Consider the following 20,161-nt stretch of genomic DNA (forward strand, 5'->3'; position numbering starts at 1 on the left):
TTTCTGCATACCAAGTCCTTCTGGGCCAAGCGGGGGCCACCAGAAGTACCGACTTCCTTTCCTGCCTGATCCTGCGAAGGAGTCGTGGTAGTAGCAGAATAGGCGGGAATGCGTAAATAAGTGAGAACCGATGCCACGGAATCACCAACGCATCCGTCCCGCATGCAAGAGGATCTTTTGTCCTTGCCACAAATCTGTCTATCTTTTTGTTGAATCGGGATGCAAAGAGATCTACATCTGGAACCCCCCATCTTTGGCATATGGCCCAAAAGACGTCGGGATGCAGAGACCATTCCCCTGGAAGTAACTGCTGGCGACTTAGATAGTCCGCCTGCCAATTTTCTATTCCCGGGATGAAAACTGCCGATATGCATGGCACATGCATCTCTGCCCAGACTAAGATCTGGTTCACCTCTTTTTGAGCAGCTCGGCTCCGGGTGCCTCCCTGATGATTGACATAAGCCACTGCTGTGGCATTGTCGGACTGGATCCTGACCGGACAACCCTGTAGCCTGATAGTCCAGGCTTTTAGAGCTAGATGTATCGCCCGGATCTCCAGAATGTTGATGGGTAAGGTCCTCTCTGTCTTGGACCATACCCCTTGTACCGCAGCCTGTTCCAACACTGCTCCCCAACCTGACAGACTGGCATCTGTTGTTACCACCGTCCAGGTAACCGGTAGAAAGGATTTCCCCTTCTGCAGGTTTTCGGGTATGAGCCACCAATTGAGGCTCTGACGCACCGCATGCGACAGGTGCATCGGAAAGTCTAATGCCTGAACCTTCTTGTTCCAGGTCGACAGAATACTGTGTTGCAGCATTCTTGAGTGAAACTGAGCATAGGGAACTGCTTCGAATGAAGACACCATCTTCCCTAGTAGCCTCATACAAAGGCGGACTGAGGGACCCTTCTTGGTCCTTACTGTCAGAATCAGCTCTCTCAAAGCAGTGATCTTTGCCTGGGGTAGAAATATTTTCTCCTGGCTTGTATCTATAATCAGACCTAAATACTCCAGTCTTCTTACTGGTTTTAGGAAAGACTTTTCCAAGTTGAGGATCCAACCCAAGTGTTCTAGATACACGACTGTGGTCCTCAAGTTTCCATTCAAAGAGGCTATCGACCGGTCTATCAAGAGCAGGTCGTCTAGGTATGCTATGACAGCTATACCCTGAGCCCTTAATCTGGCCAGAGGAGGAGCCAAGATCTTTGTGAACACTCGAGGTGCAGTGGCTATCCCGAAAGGCAGAGCCACAAACTGGAAATGGCGCCCTCCTACCTCGAAGCGCAGAAACTTCTGATGAGCAGGAAAAATGGGCACATGCAGATATGCATCTCTGATGTCTATTGATGCCAGGAATTCTCCTCCCTGCAGGGTGGGAACTACTGTTCGAATTGATTCCATGCGGAAGGATTGAATCCTTAGGAATCGGTTCAGATCCCTTAAGTCCAGAATGGGCCTGACATCCCCATTTGGCTTTTGGACCGTAAAAAGGTTGGAATAGAAGCCCAATCCCTGGTCCTTTGCGGGAACTATCATAATGACCTCCTGCGACAAAAGTCGCTCTAACGCTAGAAGGAGCGACTGCTTCTTCTCTGGGTCTCTGGGAACATTTGATCTGAGGAACCGAGGAGAGGGGAATTCCTGAAACTCCAGCTTGTACCCTAAGGTTACCGTGGAGATTACCCATCTGTCCTGGAAGTCCTCGTGCCAGAGCTCTGAGAACTGTCGCAGTCTTCCCCCCACTCGAGTGAGCGGGGGCGCCCCCTCATGCAGAGGTCTTAGTGTTTTGCCTAGTAGGCTTCTTTCCCCAGGACTTCTTTTGTCCCTGGGGTTGACTCTTGTCTCTGGACCCCGATGGAGGCGGCCGTCGAGACTGCCTGGAGGCTGAAGCCCCCGGCGCTGGGGAAAGAGTCCGTTTGAAAGAGGGACGCTTACTCTTCTTCTTGACAGGTAAGAGAGTGCTTTTCCCACAAGAGATTCTCTTGATATAGTTATCCAAGTCCTCTCCAAACAACCTTGCACCACGAAATGGAAACCCAGCCAGTAGCTTCTTACATGGTGCTTCGGCTGACCAATTTTTCAACCATAGGATTCTACGTATATGCACCAACCCCAGCGAAAGACGGGAGGTTTGCACGATAGAATCTCTAATGGCGTCAACCACAAAGCATAAGGCCCCTGGAAGGTTAGCAAACCCCTGGGCCTGCTGTTCAGGTAATACTTTGATGACCTGCTTAACATGGTCTCTTAAGTATTGACAGACTCCAATCGCTGCTACTGCAGGTTGGGCCACTGATCCTGCTAAGGAGAAAACATCCTTCAATAGGGATTCCATCCTTTTATCTACAGGATCCCTGAGCATCTGAGCATTGTCTACAGGACAAGTCAGGCTATTATTTACGGAGGAAATGGCGGCATCAATAGCCAGTATTCCCCACATTTTAATAAACTTTTCTTCCATCGGATAAAGTGTTGAAAACTTTCTCGGCGGAAAAAAACGTTTGTCTGGGTGATCCCACTCAGAATAAATAAGCTTTTCAAGTAAAGTATGAACAGGAAAAGCATGTGCTGCTTGGAAAGGTTTCAGTGACCCCAAAGCAGAAGAGGATTCTTTAGCAGTTTCAGGTATGGGCAACTTAAATGTGGAGTGGACCAATCCAGTGAGGATCTGCACTAAGACTTTCTCCTCTTGGGAAGTCGCAGAGAGTCCCTCTCCACCTGATTCCTCCGAAGAGGAATCATCCGTCCCATCCCAATCCTCTGAAAGGGATTCATCTCCTTTATCCCAGAGCTCCTCTGTCTGAGGGTCTTGGGGAACAGAGGAAAGCCTAGTGCGTTTTCTTCCACTGAGTGAAAACGTAATCACGGCCATTAATCTTTCCTCTAGACCATTAATGGTTGAGGAAAAAACCTCTTGTGTAATATATACAGGGGCTGAAGTGCCAGAAGCAGGTGTAGCCCCTGACCCCGATGGCTCTCCCTGGCTAGCCGTCCCTGGCCCATCTTTAGGGGGGGAGGATGCTGCCGACAGGGGGCCCTCAGAACCTGAACGAGATCCCCTAGTGTCTCTGGTTCCTGGGGTGCTTGAACCTCTTCTACCCATAGTGCAAAGCAACAAGGTGTGAGTTATACAAATGAACACTGCCCGCTGAGCGATGTAGTCTGGCTAAAAGCCTTGCTACCCAATGCTCAGTCTGGTGTTACTTCAGTAAATGCTGCCTAGGAGAATGCCTGTGTCCCACCTTACATGCGACCGTCAGCTCTGTGTCTCTCAGAAGGCTGTGTGCACCTGTACAGAGTGCCTTTAATAGCCTGCAGCTGGCCTGAGTGGGAGTCTAAGCACTCTGTGCTGACGTCCCGCCCCCTCCTCTACCGCCCCCCCCCCTCGAGTTTTGAAAAAAATGAGCGCTTCCCGTGCTGCCGACTCTCCTGTCATGCTTCCGGAGAAAGGCTGGGGATGGGGGGGGGGGGAGGGAGGGAGGCTGGTAACAAGATCTGCCTGAACGCCTATCTTGAGAGATGGTGGCCATTAGGCCGCAGAGCCCGGGTGGTATAACCACTTTCTAGACCCCTGTGGCCCCTCTCTAGCCTGGGGGGGAACATTCAAACATGAGAAATCCCCCTTTCCACCTTACCTGTTTGCAGCCTGCTTGAGACGCTGGGACATAAACAGCGATTACAACACCTGAGACAGAGTCAGCATGTGTAGGTTTGTGCTCTTGGCAGCCCCCCGTGGTCACAATAGGCATAGCATGCATTTACCTTAAAGGAGAAAAGCCACTAGAACTCAAAAATTCTGTGGAATCTCCTCTTACCTTATCTAGCCGCAGGGTGCTGTTTACACAGACCCAATCTTCACCTCTCATGGTGGGCTCCGTTTGAAAAAACCGTCAGAGACTGGGGCCCCCATCAGTAGGGGGATCCAACAGTTCTGGGACCGTAAAGCACCTCGCCAGAAATTAGGAAGTTTAAAGCCATTTTCTGATCTGCGGGGTCCAGCTCTCTAAAAAGAGAAGCATTACGGGTAAAACCTCGTTTCTTCGGACACGAGGCCCGGGTACCATTCAATTCGGCCACGAAAAGACACTTTGAATGGATCCGGTTCGCCTGGCTTGCCCCAGTATAGGATCTTAGGATATTCCCTTTGGAGCTCAGCACAGGACATCTTTTTTTTTTTTTGGAAATTCTTTTTTATTCATTTTAAAAGGCATACAAATAACAACAGGCCACATACGGCCGACAGCCACCGACTATAACACAATTGCCGGTGGACATTTACATACAAAACCACAGACATACGTTTAGAACTCCCCCCTCCCTCCCCCCCCAAACAACGAAGCTTTTGCCCAGATACATACTGTCCAAGTTAGCCTCCAGACTGGAGGAAGGCACTAGCAGACACCGCACCCTCATTGTTTAACAACTTGAGTCTCAATGCTAATTACAGAAGGCATGACCCGGCCCCCACCCCAGTACTAAGAATTTTGCATGGATAAGTAACTCTCCCCCCCACAAGTGACCATATGTCCTAATGCAGAATTGTCAATTTTGCTCCTGTATATTAGTCATATACATCCTCCTTTGTGGCCTCGTACACCAATATCAATAGCGATAAGTTATCTGTAATTAGTCTGACACCGTATCCACCGATGCCATCCAACCACCCCACACTTTGTCAAATTTGGTCAGTGCCCCCCTACTCAAATAAGTGGCTTTATAAAATGGTACTGCCTTGTTAACCAATGCCTTCCAGGACTCCAAGGTTGGGGCTGAGGAACTCTTCCAGGAGAGAATAATCCTCTTTTTGGCATAAAACAACAATATAGTAAGAAGAGTTCTAATAGCCCTGGTAGTAGCTAGGGGCTCCACCAAATGCAGTAGGCATACCTCAACTGTCATGGGAATCGAAATAGAGGTGACCGACCTTATGCAGCCTGCTACATCTTGCCAGTATGCCTTGACCTGTAGGCATTCCCAAAAAATATGCATAAAATTCGCTAGCGGCGTGGAGCACCTCCAACAAGATGAGTGCTGGTTCCCAAACATCCTAGCAAGTCTGGCTGGGGTCAGATAAATCCTATGCAGGAATTTAAAGTGAATTAGTCTGTCCCTAGTGGAGACCAAAGTCTGAATTGCAATTCCCCATACATCATCCCAGTCATCTCTATCCAACCCCGAGGTCACAGCCTCCCATGCTTGTCTGCAGGGTTCTAACAGTTTCGTTGTTTCCTGAAAGAGATCTCTGTATATGCTGGAAACTGGTTTAGACAACGAGTCACTGCGGGTCAGCAGTTCTAGATCACTGGGCTCAAGGTCAAGAGGTTCTCCTCCAAATTGGGATTGAAAGGCATGCCTTAATTGAATGTACCGGAAAAAATGCGAGTTTGGTAGTTCATAACGCGATTTTAACACGTCGAAGGACATTAGGGTGCCATTCACTACAATGTGATTTAGTGTCTTAATTCCGTATTTTGTCCACACTATGGGATCCGGGTAATCGAAGAAGTGCGGCAGACCAGGATTCCTCCACAAGGGGAGATTTGGAGAAAATTTATTAGGACTAGAAGGCCGGAGCCCCTGAGTCATGGACCATGCCCTAATTACAGAGCGCATGGAGGGCGTCAGTGAGTAGGGAGCCCGTAAACCCCTATATACCAAGTGGGATAGTGCTTCATATGAACCCACACATGCCGCCTCCAACGACACAGCTGCGTCATCCGAAGGCGTGGTCAACCAACGGTGTGCCACCGTTAATTGGCCGGCTAAAAAATATTTTTGGAAATTTGGTACCGCTAGGCCTCCCTCCCCCCACGGCTGCTGCAAAATGGTCAGTTTAATGCGGGGGACTCCTCCCTGCCACAGAAAGGAAGAGATCATACTGTCTATTGACTTGAAAACTGTTTTTGGTATCCACACCGGAGAATTTCTAAGGGTATACAGGAGTAATAGTAGTATTTTCATTTTGAGCAGATTTATCTTCCCAATAAGTGACAATGGAAGATTTTTCCAGGAATGTAATTTTTTTAGAGATGATGTCTAGTAATGGGGACACATTAAGACTAATGAATTCCGTCACTGAATTCGTAATTTGAAGACCTAGGTATTTAATTTGTGTTACCCATTGCAAGGGATTGCCTGGTTCTGCCTGTCTATTCGCCCGGTGAGAACGTAGCGGAAGTATCTTAGATTTATTCCAATTGACCCGGAGTCCAGAAACCCCTGTAAATCGCTCCAGTAGCGCCAGCGCAGCCTGTAGAGAAGGTCCAGTATCTCTAATGAAAAGGACTAGGTCATCTGCATAAAGGGCTGTAGTCTCGGTAAGAGTACCCACCCCAATACCCTGTATTTGAGAGGAGGAGCGCAGTGCAATCGCCAGAGGTTCCATGACCAACGCAAATAAGCCCGGTGACAATGGACACCCTTGCCTGGTGCCTCTGGATACTGGAAAATTGTCAGACACCCCTCCATTAAGGCGGAGTGCTGCCACCGGCTGCTCATAGAGCATTGATATCCATTTGAGGAATATAGGACCAAATCCCATGCGTTGAAGTACCTGGGTCATATATCCCCAATCTATGGAGTCAAATGCCTTTTCCAGATCGAAAAACACCAGAGCCCCTCCAGAAGATATCTCCTCATCTATTTGCGTGTGGGTGTACACTCTGCGAATGTTAATGTCAGTTGCTTTGTTGGGCATAAACCCTGTTTGATCTGGTGATATCAAGTGCTCTAGAATCTTCATCAATCTATTGGCAATCATTTTGGTCAAAATTTTGAGGTCCATGTTTAACAGTGCTATGGGCCTGTAGGAGAAGCATTGAAGAAGGTCTTTATCAGGCTTGGGCAGTAACACCACATGAGCCTCATACATCGAGAGCGGCAGTCTCCCCGTCTCAAAGCATTCTCCATAAAGTTGCAAGAGTCTGGGAGACAGCAGCTCCATATAAGTTTTATACCATTCCGCCGGTATCCCATCCGGACCCGGAGCTTTACCATTGGGGAAGGAGGCAATGGCCGAAGCCAATTCCTTAAGAGTAAAAGGAGCTTCCAACTCTGCCGCCACCTCCCCCGGCAGCTCCGGGACCCGAAGGGAGCCCAACAGATCCACTAGCACTCGGTCATCATATTTGGGTATAGCAGTATATAACTCTGAGTAGTACGACACAAAAGCCCGCATAATACCCTCTCCATCTCTCACTAGATTACCTCCAGCTGAATAAATGCACGGGATAGCTGTGTGTGTTCGGGTGTCTGCCGCCAAGTAGGCCAACAGCTTCCCATTCTTATCCCCTTTTTCAAATAGTTCCTCAGCCCTTCTCTTAAATGTACATTGTGTATGAGTTTGAAAATGGACCAACAAGGCCCTTCTGGCCATCTGTAACTCCGCCAGGGTGGAGGAAGAGGGCGCATCAGCATGGAGCTTCGCACAGCGTAGTTCACGGGCCTGAAGCATCTCCGACTCTGAATTTTTCTCCACCCTAGCGGCTTTAATGGCAGATATATATGCCCCACGGGTGGATGCCTTGAACGCATCCCAAACCATGAGCCCATCTGCTGAACCTTCATTGTTGTCCCAGTATTCCTGTATGTGTGGGGAGACCAATTCCTCAACCGAGGGCTCACTCACCCACCCCGGATGCAGCCTCCAACTCCTTCGACTATTGCCTGATGATCGGCTCAACATTACCTGTAAGGGGGTATGATCGGAAAGCCCCCCCGCCAGGTAAAAGGCTTCCACAATCTGTGGTAGCAGTGCTGAATTAGCAAAAGCCAGATCAAGACGGGATGAGGAGGCACTGACGTGGGAAAGGTAAGAATAACTGCGCTCACCAGGATGTTTCCACCTCCACACCTCCTCCAATGCCGCCGTGTCTGCCCAGTGACCCAGTTCTAGATTCCGCACCCGAGTCGGGTTAGAGGTGTCCAGCCCATAGTCTAGGATGTTATTAAAATCGCCCGCCACTAGCACTTTTAATGGGCCAAAGGTGGCAATCTTCTCTAAAACCAGGTACAGAACCTCGTTTTTGAAGGGGGGTGGAACATATACATTCGCTATTGCCAATAACTGAGAGTCAATGGCAAGGACCACAATTGCATATCTCCCATAGGGATCTGTTATTACATGTTCTATAACACATGGTAAGTTTTTATGTATTAAAATAGCCACTCCCCTGGCATAAGAGGAGTGCGTAGAGTGTATGGCTCTCTGTACCCAGTTCCTGTTCAGGGATAAAATTTTGTTACCCTCTAGGTGGGTTTCCTGCAGGAGGATAATATGGGGATTCAAGGATTTGAGGTACTGGAGGACCAATGAACGTTTAAATTTGGAATTTAATCCGCGGACATTCCACGAGATTATTTTGAGGTCACTCATAGAGTGGAGCTAGGTATTGGATAAGGACAGGAGTTGTCCCATAAACTGGGGAGGTCAATGGGGGGGGACCCGGGCACAGAGAGCAGTAAAGCACCACAGCACTACAGATGGACAGCATATATCTTAATAGGCAATTTACCTCCTCATGTGGTCGCACCAATGAGGTGGGCCACCGAGGGAAGCATAGAAAACAGACATCTTTTCCCAACAAAAAACATAAAAGAGAAAAAAATAAAAACGGACTTGCAAAAAATAATAAAAAAAGAGAAGTCACAGAAAAAAACATTTTAAGAACCCAACTCCCTGTTTGCTCCAGGCGAACAGAACCAAAAAAAGAACAAAACCGCCGGAGAAACTTTATTCCCATCAACTTAGTGAGCAAAGGGTGGAACGTTCCAAGAGTCTATCCACTCAAAAAAGGGGGTTCGGGAAGACTTGTAGGTAGTGCAAACATTTAGAACAGTACCTGAAGCTCCTGCAGTGCACGGATGGCAAGTTCCAGAGATTGTCTTCCATTGCAGACCGCTAGGGGGACAAAAAGAAAAACTGTTTTGGGACAACAGGATTCCAGAAAGGTGCCGCATCAGCGGGAACCACCACTCTCAGCATTAGTACCACATTAAGGCAAGTATCTTCTGGATCCAATCTAAATGTTTCCGTGAGACAGATTCCGCCACCAGGTCCCAGCATTAAGCGATGGCATCCAGCCACTCAGCCACCTCCGCAGGGGACTCGAAGAACTTTGCAGCTCCACGATGAAGTACTTTTAGACGGCTAGGATACAGCATGTTATAAATCAGACCCTTCTCCCTCAGGCGTCTGCGGATATCTGTAAAGGAGCGTCTTTTCTTTTGCAGTTCTGGCGAAAAATCAGGATACAAATGGATGACAGCATTTTCATGTTTCAATTCAGGGTGCTTGCGGGCTTCCGCCAGGATCATATCTCTATCCCTGAAATTCAGCAGGCGCACAAGAAACGCACGCGGCCATGCTCCCGTCGGTCTCCAGCCCGCGGGCACCCTATGTGCTCGCTCCACGACACAGACAGGAGACAGATGCTGCAGTCCCAGGAGCTTTTTGAAAAAGGCCTCCGCAAACTCCACAGGGTTGGCGCCCTCTTCACCTTCAGGGAGCCCTACCACCCGGACATTATTGCGCCTGAGGCGGTTTTCTGCATCTTCTGAACGGGCCATTAGAGTTTTAACCTGCTGCTGCAGCTCCACCACCGATTGTGCCGTGGAGGCTGCCACGTCCTCCACTGTAGAAATGCGCTGCTCAGTTTCTGTTAAACGGCCCCTAATTTTGTCCATATCCTGCCTTATCAGCCCACATTCGATCGTCAGGGTATCTATTTTCCCCTCCACGGATGACTTACTATCTGCGATGGCCGCCAGTATCATTGCGGTGGACCCCTCACCCAGCCGCTCCGACGCTTCCTCCATGACCGTCGGGGGCCCCTCTTGACCCGAAGCCCTAAGTGCCGCCATCCAGGTGTCTGTTTGTACCGCTACAGAGGCCGGAGAGGATGATGCTATAGGCAAGGCGGCTGTAGCACGTGTGTTCGGTGGCGAGATCCGGGAGATGGAGGTAGCTGCCTTCTTTGCCGATTGTCGTTTCCCGGTCATCGGAAGGACCGGGGGGGCCCCCCAGACCGGAGGAAGGTATCTGCTGAGCAGAGCTGCTGAATATACACCAAGATGGAGATGGATCAGAGTCACAGAGGTGCCAAGGGGACAGGAGAGCCACAGGTGATCACTGGTGTACCAAGATGGCCGCCTCCTACCAGGCCGGATCCTCAATCTCCCCCCCCTGCCGTTCAGTTAGAATGACACACTGGGTCCAGCAAGCAGCAGCCGGCCAGCCGTGAGGTCCCGATGGCCGTGGGAAGAGAAACCTGGGCTCAAGGTTGTCTGAGGATCCCTGAGAATCCGCCGAGGCCTGCACAGGGTGAAGCAAGATGGCCGCCGAGAATTAGGCAGGAGCCCCGGCCCTTCCCACAGGCAGCCACAGGGCGAGTGAGCACCCCAATGACAGCCCGGATGATGCGGCCGACAGCAGCTATATGTCACCCAGCTTAGGATGTACCAGGTGGGCCAGAAGCACTTGTTTGGGCTGTCCTTGGGTGCACCAAGATGGCCGCCGCCCCGGAATGCAGGCCGGAGCCGCGATCCGTCCTTCAGGCAGCTGCAAAATGGGGAGGAAACGCCGCCGGAGGCGGCCCCGAGCGGTCGGACGGCCACAACAGGAGGCGATCGGGCCCAGGACAGTTCAGGGAGGCCAGGAGATCCCGCCGAGGCCGCCGCCGGGTGAGGCAAGATGGCCGCCGCTCCGGGAACTAGGCCGGAGCCGCGGTCTGTCCTTCAGGCAGCTGCAGGTATGAGAAGCGCTGTGCTGGCGAGTCCAAGCAGTGTTCCCACAAGCTGGATGGTTATGTGGGGTGCAAGGCAGGTCCGCTGGAGTCCAAAAACCAGGATAATGGATCAGGATGGCAGGAGCTAATTACCCACGCTTCTGTTCAGCCCAACATCCGGCGCACAGGACATCTTTACACGTCCATCACCTAAGAAACTGGCGTAAAAACTGAGGTATTCCTGCAAGGGGGAGGGATTATATAGGGGGTTGAACTTCCTGATAGGGTGTGCCAGTGTCCAATCACCAGTGATACCTATATAACCCATCAGTAATTACTGTGGCTCTGTGTCCCGTGATGTTCGAGAAAGAAAAACCCGCCCTTCAACACACCCACAACCCGCCCTGCAACAGCGAGGCTCAATCTGACAACTATGGTGTCCCTCCGCTCATTGCATAGCTTTCAGTTCTGGCCGTGAAATGGTATCTCCCGTCGAAAAAAACTCCTATGATGTGCACATGCGCTATGGTGACGTCACACCAGCTGATCAGAAAATCAGCTGGAATGCCCTTCCGTTCTGCTCATGCACCTTTCGACGGCGGGCACTATTTGATAGAACACCGGCTGAACTTCTGTTGGACCTGCTGCTGTACACATTGGCTGAATGGTAGGACAGTTTCTGCCAGATAACATTTGGCTTTTCTGTACTAAGCTTAAGGCCAGCCATACACAGAGCAAATTTCTTTCCTGCAACCTCAGGTTGCAGGAAAGAAATTAGCTTGATTCCCCCATCAACACAGTGTTCAATCCCTCCTGCTGGGCTATTGCCTTCTCCCGCCAGGGAGGCGGGGAAAGCTTTTCCTGCTGGGAGAAGACAGTGATTATTGCTAGCGCCTATAGCAGCCAATAGCGATAATCGCAGGTAAAACCGAGCATGCTGGTTGTACTCAAGTTGATCGATCAACTTGGTACATTCAGCATACCCATACATGATTCCCACCCTGGGAAGACTCTGTGCTGTCCAAACACTTAAATAGCTATGACAGTCTAAATACTTATTATATAAACAGCCCTTAATTTAAACCTGGGGATATGCAGGCCAGGAAGGAAGAGGAATCTTCTCACATGTCCTGGATTATATGGACTCACCTCCTTTGGCTTTTGGTCGCTGTGGGGTTTCACGCGGAGGAGCCGAAGGCCGTGGAGATCCCTCTTCACCCGAATCCCTTCCACTTGATGGTTCACTAGCTGTGGATCCAGCATCTGAGGGGGTAACCCTACTGCCAAAAACAGACAAGAAAATGCTGTGAGGCTGTCCATACAATATGTATAGTACACTTGACGGTAGGAAAACCGCTAAACATAGAATTTATGTACATTTATAGCAACTGTCACCTCCCCACACCCAACCTGTGATTTGACAGTGAAGGAGCAGCAGCAGACTGATGAGCTCAATCCCTTTGCTGTGTGTTGCTATTTTGCTTGCCAACACACATATAAGTCACAGAGTCTAATTGGCTTCAGTGCTGTCCTTCCAATCTGAGCCTGCCTTGGGCAAGGAACTACAACATTTGGCGAGCAAAGAGTAGGCTTTATTAGGAGGTATGAAGGGGGAAAGGAGAAATTCTGATGAAGGACAGAAGAGTGTACAAACAATGTCCTACAAGGGACACCGTAGGCCTGGCTCTCAACTGTCTACAGCAGATTAACTGTCTCAACTGTCTACAGCAGTATTGCCTGGATAGCATTAGACGCTCTCTCCAACAGTCAAACAATTCCCTACCAATAGCAGGCACATATTTCAGCACCAGATTCAAAGCATTTCTTCATGACTTACCTGCCACGGTGGCGCCCAATCTTGCTGGGCTTACCAGAAGCCTTGGACTTTGGGGTGGGGATGTCCCCATTTTCAGAGGGGGTGGAGTCTTTCAGGGGTCCATGTAACACAGGCAGAGGAGGCTCATGTACGACGAGAACTTCATCTTTATTATGCTGGCCCAGGTGTTGCTTGGCAAAGTCAAATCCCTTTACGTTAGGGGCCTGGAGCTACAGTGCGAAGCACAGAACACAATAAATAACTGTTTGTATGTTGTATATACAAAGTATCACTGCTATGGTATATATTATAATGTCTTAATTTGGAAATGTACTAAAAGATCATGCATCAATCAAATATAAAAAAAAAGGTCTGTGCTCGATTAGATGCATTTACAAGCATCATATAAAGTATTCTTTTTTTTTTTTTTCTTTATTAAGATTTCCTAAAACAAGAGCACTCAGAATCTGGTGCAGCTGTGCACGGTAGCCAATCAGCTTTGAACTTCAGCTTGTTCAATTAAGCTTTGACATTAAAACCTGGAAGCCGAGTGGTTCTATGCACCAGATTTTGCACTCTCCAGTTTTAGTAAATAACCCCCACTGACATCACTGTCAAGTTAGACCTTTACCAATGAACACAGTATGAAGACTACAAAATCAGAGACAAACTAGCCACCATTATCATGTTTCAAGTCACCATAAGCTATGTCATAAAGTTAAAAACTAACCATGATATTCTGTAATCACCTAGATGTGCCAAAATAACCCTGATTCACTTCCATGTCAACTGGGCACAAAACTCAAATTCTAGAATCTAGAAAATGGGCTTCAGGTGAGAGATGGCACAGCCCCCTCGGGACAGACCTCACCTTCTGTCTCTGCTGTAAGTTGCTCATTGTATCAGGCTGGAAGTCGAGTTTGTCAGTCCGGCAGAGTTTCCAGTACAAGATGACTATGATGATGGTCACCACTAATACTGGCACAGCCACACCCACTATGATCCACAGGTTCTGCGCCTGCCGGTCGGTCTCTGAGGGTTGGTTTATTGCTGCAGAAAGAAAAATTACAGAAACTCTAGGCACCTCTTAACACCACAGTATTTTCTTGAAGGCAACTCTGCTTAGCATAAAATTCTCTCTACCTCTGCATATACCTTTCCATAGGCCATTTGGCACTTGCCATCTCTTCGTAGCATCCTTAAAATGTATCTCTTCAAGCAATCATACATTTTGGCTTAATATATCTCTCCACTTAGTGATCCACCACTGCTTATTCCTCACTGTCACCTTATACACCGCTTACTGATCTTGTGCTGCTTTCTCTTCCACCATATGACAAAACACACACTGTCACCATTCATACCGATTACTGATCCAACACTGCTTCCTCCTCTACCATATGACAAAACACACACTGTCACCATTCATACCGATTACTGATCCAACACTGTCCTTACCCTATTTGGCAAGGCACACACTGTCATTTTATACATATAGTTTACTGCAGGGCTCGGCAAATTCCAGGTGCCATATTGCCACGGTAACTAGAAATTGCGTCTTGGTGCCTGGGCTTTTGTCAGCCTCTCCCCTCATTATGGCCACTCCTAATAGCGGCTTGGAACACACACTCATGGCCTCTAGGACACTTTCTGCCAGCAGAACGCAGCATCACTTTTGCCGGATGGAAAAATGGCTGCTCTGGTATTATAGATATTCAGGCCCTTTTGCATCAGCTGGTACCAGAGAGGTGGGATTTACCAGGGTTTTGTTTATAGGTATTGTATACACCTTTTTATATGGCTGGTATATAGGTACCATATAGATCAGGAAGGAAGAATATAGAATATGAGGGTGTTTGATTGATAGCAGAGGATGGTGAGAGGAGTATGAGATATGGTGTGTGTGATATAGGACTGGTGAGAGAAGTACAGGTTATGGTGTGTAAAGTAGGACAGGTGAGAGGAGTACGTGGTATGGTGTGTGATATAGGACTGGTGAGAGGAGTACAGGATATGGTGTGTGATATAGGACAGGTGAAAGGAGTATGGGGTATGGTGTGTGATATCGGTATGGTGAGAGGAGTACGGGGTATGGTGTGTGATATAGGAGTGGTGAGAGGAGTACAGGATATGGTGTGTGATATAGGATAGGTGAAAGGAGTATGGGGTATGGTGTGTGATATCGGAATGGTGAGAGAAGTACGGGGTATGGTGTGTGATATAGGACTGGTGAGAGGAGTACAGGATATGGTGTGTGATATAGGACAAGTGAAAGGAGTACGGGGTATGGTGTGTGATATAAGACTGGTGAGAGGAGTACGGGATATAGTGTGTGATATCGGAATGGTGAGAGGAGTACAGGATATGGTGTGTTATATAGGACAGGTGAGAGGAGTATGGGATATAGTGTGTAATATAGGAGAGGTGAGAGGAGTACGGGATATAATGTGCGATATAGGACAGGTGAGAGGAGTATGGTATATGGTGTGTGATTTTGGAATGGTGAGAGGAGTATGAGATACGGTGTGTGATATAAGACTGGAAAGCGGAGTATGGGATATAGTGTGCGATATAGTGAGAGGAGTAGGGGATATGGTGTGTGTTATCAGAATAGTGAAGGGAGTACAGGATATGATGTGTTATATAGGACAGGTGAGAGGAGTACGTGGTATGGTGTGTGCTATAAGACTGGTGAGAGGAGTACAAAATATGGTGTGTGATATCAGAATGGTGAGAGGAGTACATGATATGGTGTGTAATATAGGACAGTTGAGAGGATTATGGGGTATGGTGTGTAATATAGGACAGGTGAGAGGGGTATGGAGTGATATAGGACAGGTGAGATGAGTACGGGGTATGATGTGGGATACAAGACTGGTGAGAGGAGTACGGGGTATGGTGTGTGATATAAGACTAGTGAGAGGAGTATGGGGTATGGTGTGTTATATCGGAATGGTGAGAGGAGTATGGGGTATGGTGTGCGATATCCGAATGGTGAGAGGGGTATGGTGTGCGATATCTGAATGGTGGCAGGAGTACGGGGTATGGTGTGTAATACAAGACTGGTGGCAGAAGTACGGGGTATGGTGTGTGATATCGGAATGTGAGAGGAGTACGGGGTATGGTGTGTGATATCGGAATGTGAGAGGAGTACGGGGTATGGTGTGTGATATCGGAATGTGAGAGGAGTACGGGGTATGGTGTGTGATAGCGGAATGGTGAGAGGAGTACGGTGTATGGTGTGTGATAGCGGAATGGTGAGAGGAGTACGGGGTATGGTGTGTGATATCGGAATGGTGAGAGGAGTATGGGGTATGGTGTGTGATATCGGAATGTGAGAGGAGTACGGGGTATGGTGTGTGATATCGGAATGGTGAGAGGAGTACAGATTATGGTGTGTGATATCGGAATGGTGAGAGGAGTACAGATTATGGTGTGTGATATCGGAATGGTGAGAGGAGTACGGGGTATGGTGTGGGATATCGGAATGTGAGAGGAGTACGGGGTATGGTGTGGGATATCGGAATGGTGAGAGGAGTATGGGGTATGGTGTGTGATATCGGAATGTGAGAGGAGTACGGGGTATGGTGTGTGATATCGGAATGGTGAGAGGAGTACAGATTATGGTGTGTGATATCGGAATGGTGAGAGGAGTACGGGGTATGGTGTGTGATATTGGAATGTGAGAGGAGTACGGGGTATGGTGTGTGATATCGGAATGGTGAGAGGAGTATGGGGTATGGTGTGTGATATCGGAATGGTGAGAGGAGTATAGGGTATGGTGTGTGATATCGGAATGTGAGAGGAGTACGGGGTATGGTGTGTGATATCGGAATGGTGAGAGGAGTACAGGGTATGGTGTGGATATCGGAATGTGAGAGGAGTACGGGGTATGGTGTGTGATATCGGAATGGTGAGAGGAGTATGGTGTATGGTGTGTGATATCGGAATGTGAGAGGAGTACAGATTATGGTGTGTGATATCGGAATGGTGAGAGGAGTACGGGGTATGGTGTGTGATATCGGAATGTGAGAGGAGTACGGGGTATGGTGTGTGATATCGGAATGGTGAGAGGAGTATGGGGTATGGTGTGTGATATCGGAATGGTGAGAGGAGTACAGATTATGGTGTGTGATATCGGAATGGTGAGAGGAGTACGGGGTATGGTGTGCGATATCGGAATGGTGAGAGGAGTACAGATTATGGTGTGTGATATCGGAATGGTGAGAGGAGTACGGGGTATGGTGTGGGATATCGGAATGTGAGAGGAGTACGGGGTATGGTGTGGGATATCGGAATGGTGAGAGGAGTATGGGGTATGGTGTGTGATATCGGAATGTGAGAGGAGTACGGGGTATGGTGTGTGATATCGGAATGGTGAGAGGAGTACAGATTATGGTGTGTGATATCGGAATGGTGAGAGGAGTACGGGGTATGGTGTGTGATATTGGAATGTGAGAGGAGTATGGGGTATGGTGTGTGATATCGGAATGGTGAGAGGAGTATGGGGTATGGTGTGTGATATCGGAATGGTGAGAGGAGTACGGGGTATGGTGTGTGATATTGGAATGTGAGAGGAGTACGGGGTATGGTGTGTGATATCGGAATGGTGAGAGGAGTATGGGGTATGGTGTGTGATATTGGAATGTGAGAGGAGTATGGGGTATGGTGTGTGATATCGGAATGGTGAGAGGAGTACGGGGTATGGTGTGTGATATTGGAATGTGAGAGGAGTACGGGGTATGGTGTGTGATATCGGAATGGTGAGAGGAGTATGGGGTATGGTGTGTGATATCGAAATGGTGAGAGGAGTATAGGGTATGGTGTGTGATATCGGAATGTGAGAGGAGTACGGGGTATGGTGTGTGATATCGGAATGTGAGAGGAGTACGGGGTATGGTGTGTGATATCGGAATGTGAGAGGAGTACGGGGTATGGTGTGTGATATCGGAATGGTGAGAGGAGTATGGTGTGTGATATCGGAATGGTGAGAGGAGTATAGGGTATGGTGTGTGATATCGGAATGTGAGAGGAGTATGGGGTATGGTGTGTGATATCGGAATGGTGAGAGGAGTACAGGATATGGTGTGTGATATAGGACAAGTGAAAGGAGTACGGGGTATGGTGTGTGATATCGGAATGGTGAGAGGAGTATGGTGTGTGATATCGGAATGGTGAGAGGAGTATAGGGTATGGTGTGTGATATCGGAATGGTGAGAGGAGTATGGGGTATGATGTGTGATATCGGAATGGTGAGAGGAGTACAGGGTATGGTGTGGGATATCGGAATGTGAGAGGAGTACGGGGTATGGTGTGTGATATCGGAATGTGAGAGGAGTACGGGGTATGGTGTGTGATATCGGAATGGTGAGAGGAGTACAGATTATGGTGTGTGATATCGGAATGTGAGAGGAGTACGGGGTATGGTGTGTGATAGCGGAATGGTGAGAGGAGTACGGGGTATGGTGTGTGATACCGGAATGGTGAGAGGAGTACAGATTATGGTGTGTGATATCGGAATGGTGAGAGGAGTACGGGGTATGGTGTGTGATATCGGAATGTGAGAGGAGTACGGGGTATGGTGTGTGATATCGGAATGGTGAGAGGAGTATAGGGTATGGTGTGTGATATCGGAATGTGAGAGGAGTACGGGGTATGGTGTGTGATATCGGAATGGTGAGAGGAGTACGGGGTATGGTGTGTGATATCGGAATGGTGAGAGGAGTACGGGGTATGGTGTGTGATATCGGAATGTGAGAGGAGCACGGGGTATGGTGTGTGATATCGGAATGTGAGAGGAGTACGGGGTATGGTGTGTGATATCGGAATGTGAGAGGAGTACGGGGTATGATTTGTGATATCGGAATGTGAGAGGAGTACGGGGTATGGTGTGTGATATCGGAATGTGAGAGGAGTACGGGGTATGGTGTGTGATATCAGAATGTGAGAGGAGTACGGGGTATGGTGTGTGATATCGGAATGTGAGAGGAGTACGGGGTATGATTTGTGATATCGGAATGTGAGAGGAGTACGGGGTATGTACTTAGGGATCCTAAGAAGGTTAAAAGGCAAAAGCTGAGAGGCATAAACTGTGTCGTGCATCTGTAAAGATACACATAAGGACTACATAAGAGAAAGGGTTTTGTCATTGAAAATAAAGCTTTTTTAAAACAAAAACTGCGCTAACTTTTTTAGCTGACTCCTAGATTCAAAGCAAATTTTTCAAGCCCTGTTTTACTGACCCAGCACTTCTTCTTCCTCCACTATCTGACAAGGCACACCTGGGGGTTGATTTACTAAAAGTGGAGAGTTCAAAATCAGCTGTGCATGGTAACCAATCAGCTTCTAACTTAAGCTTGTTCAATTAAGGTTTCTATGCAGAGCTGCATCAGATTTTGCACTCTCCAGTTTTAGTCAATCAACCCCATTGTCACCTTATATACAGCTTATTGATCCCGCACTGTGCCCTCCTCCACTATATTGACAAGACACGCCGTCATCCTACATACAGCCTACTTATAACGCACCATTACTTTCTTATTTATAATCCACCTGTCAGAACACAATAGCTCAGTGGTGAGAATGCCGTACTAACATTGCATAGTTGGTACAGCAAGCTCCTCGGTTTATTTTCCATTCAGCCTGCTGGGTTTGGACGAAAAATAAACTTACCAGTGTGTACCAGGCATTACTCCTATTGTACTCAGCTTTGTATGTCTTTTTCTGCAAAACTCTTGTGTATTTGATTTTTCACTATTTTAGTACATAATGGTGTCAATTTCCCCTTGTTTGTACCAGACACTGGGAGCAATGGAGTTACAGAAATGAGTAAAAAACAGAAACCCCCAAGTCTAAACCAACGCAATGATGTGTATGAATGTATCGCTTACGCTGTGCCACCACGCCCTGCAGTCGGTATCCGAGGATGATGGCAGCTCGCTGGACGTTCACCTCATTTATCAAACTAGAAGCCTTATCAGCAGCTAGCCGTCCTCCATACTGATCCTCAATGAAATAAATCAGCTCAACCGGGTCATCCAAACCTTCCAGTCGGGAAATATTCACCACCTGGGAGGACAAAAAAAATAGGTGAGTTCTTCTTCACAGTCATGTGTCAGGCTTTCTGCACGTGGCTATCCAAAGGGTTCTCATTATGAATGTCCTATTCTCACAGAGGATTCCTCATCAACCTGGTGGAACAGTGTCCTACACCCTCAAAGAACATTGAGCAAACAGCTCAATCCACGCAGGTGCTAAAAGAAGAGTTGCTTTTCGCATGTCATCCTGTCAAAAAACAAAAACTCTAACTGGCAACAAAGTACATACTTTGGAAGAGGAAAAAAAAACTTTGATATTTTCGGCTCAATCTTGGCCTCTATATATAAAAATACCTCCAGTATATACATTAACCTCTTACAGCCCTTTAAGAGGTTTAGGATGCCATGCCAGGAGGTGGGACAGGGCTTTTAATCACGTGACCCCCATGATGAGCTGTCATGGCGGTCACGTGATCCAAAAACTCCCGGTCGCAAGCAATGATCAGGAGCTTTCGGTAAGGTTCCGGTAACCGTGCCAGAAGCGTGCTCGCGGCACAGCTGTACTGACCTCAATTCACGCAAA

The 20,161-nt window shown here is 48.2% G+C and overlaps 1 protein-coding gene across 2 annotated transcripts in view; it reads right to left on the reverse strand.

Annotated features, from left to right (window-relative positions):
* KIAA1549 (KIAA1549 ortholog) overlaps nt 1-20,161 on the reverse strand; it is a 149,096-nt gene that overhangs the window by 19,665 nt on the left and 109,270 nt on the right. The window contains exons 9-12 of one of the 2 annotated variants that reach the window (XM_073621478.1): nt 19,432-19,609; nt 13,413-13,591; nt 12,563-12,771; nt 11,875-12,002 (exon numbers count right to left, since the gene is read on the reverse strand). In XM_073621478.1, the coding sequence (XP_073477579.1) occupies nt 11,875-12,002; nt 12,563-12,771; nt 13,413-13,591; nt 19,432-19,609 (694 nt within the window). Of the gene's footprint in view, nt 1-11,874; nt 12,006-12,562; nt 12,772-13,412; nt 13,592-19,431; nt 19,610-20,161 lie in introns of both variants that reach the window. The other variant, XM_073621477.1, reaches the window with a different exon arrangement.

This window comes from Aquarana catesbeiana, linkage group LG03 (assembly GCF_042186555.1).
Source record: "Aquarana catesbeiana isolate 2022-GZ linkage group LG03, ASM4218655v1, whole genome shotgun sequence".
In the NCBI taxonomy this organism is placed as follows: domain Eukaryota; kingdom Metazoa; phylum Chordata; class Amphibia; order Anura; family Ranidae; genus Aquarana; species Aquarana catesbeiana.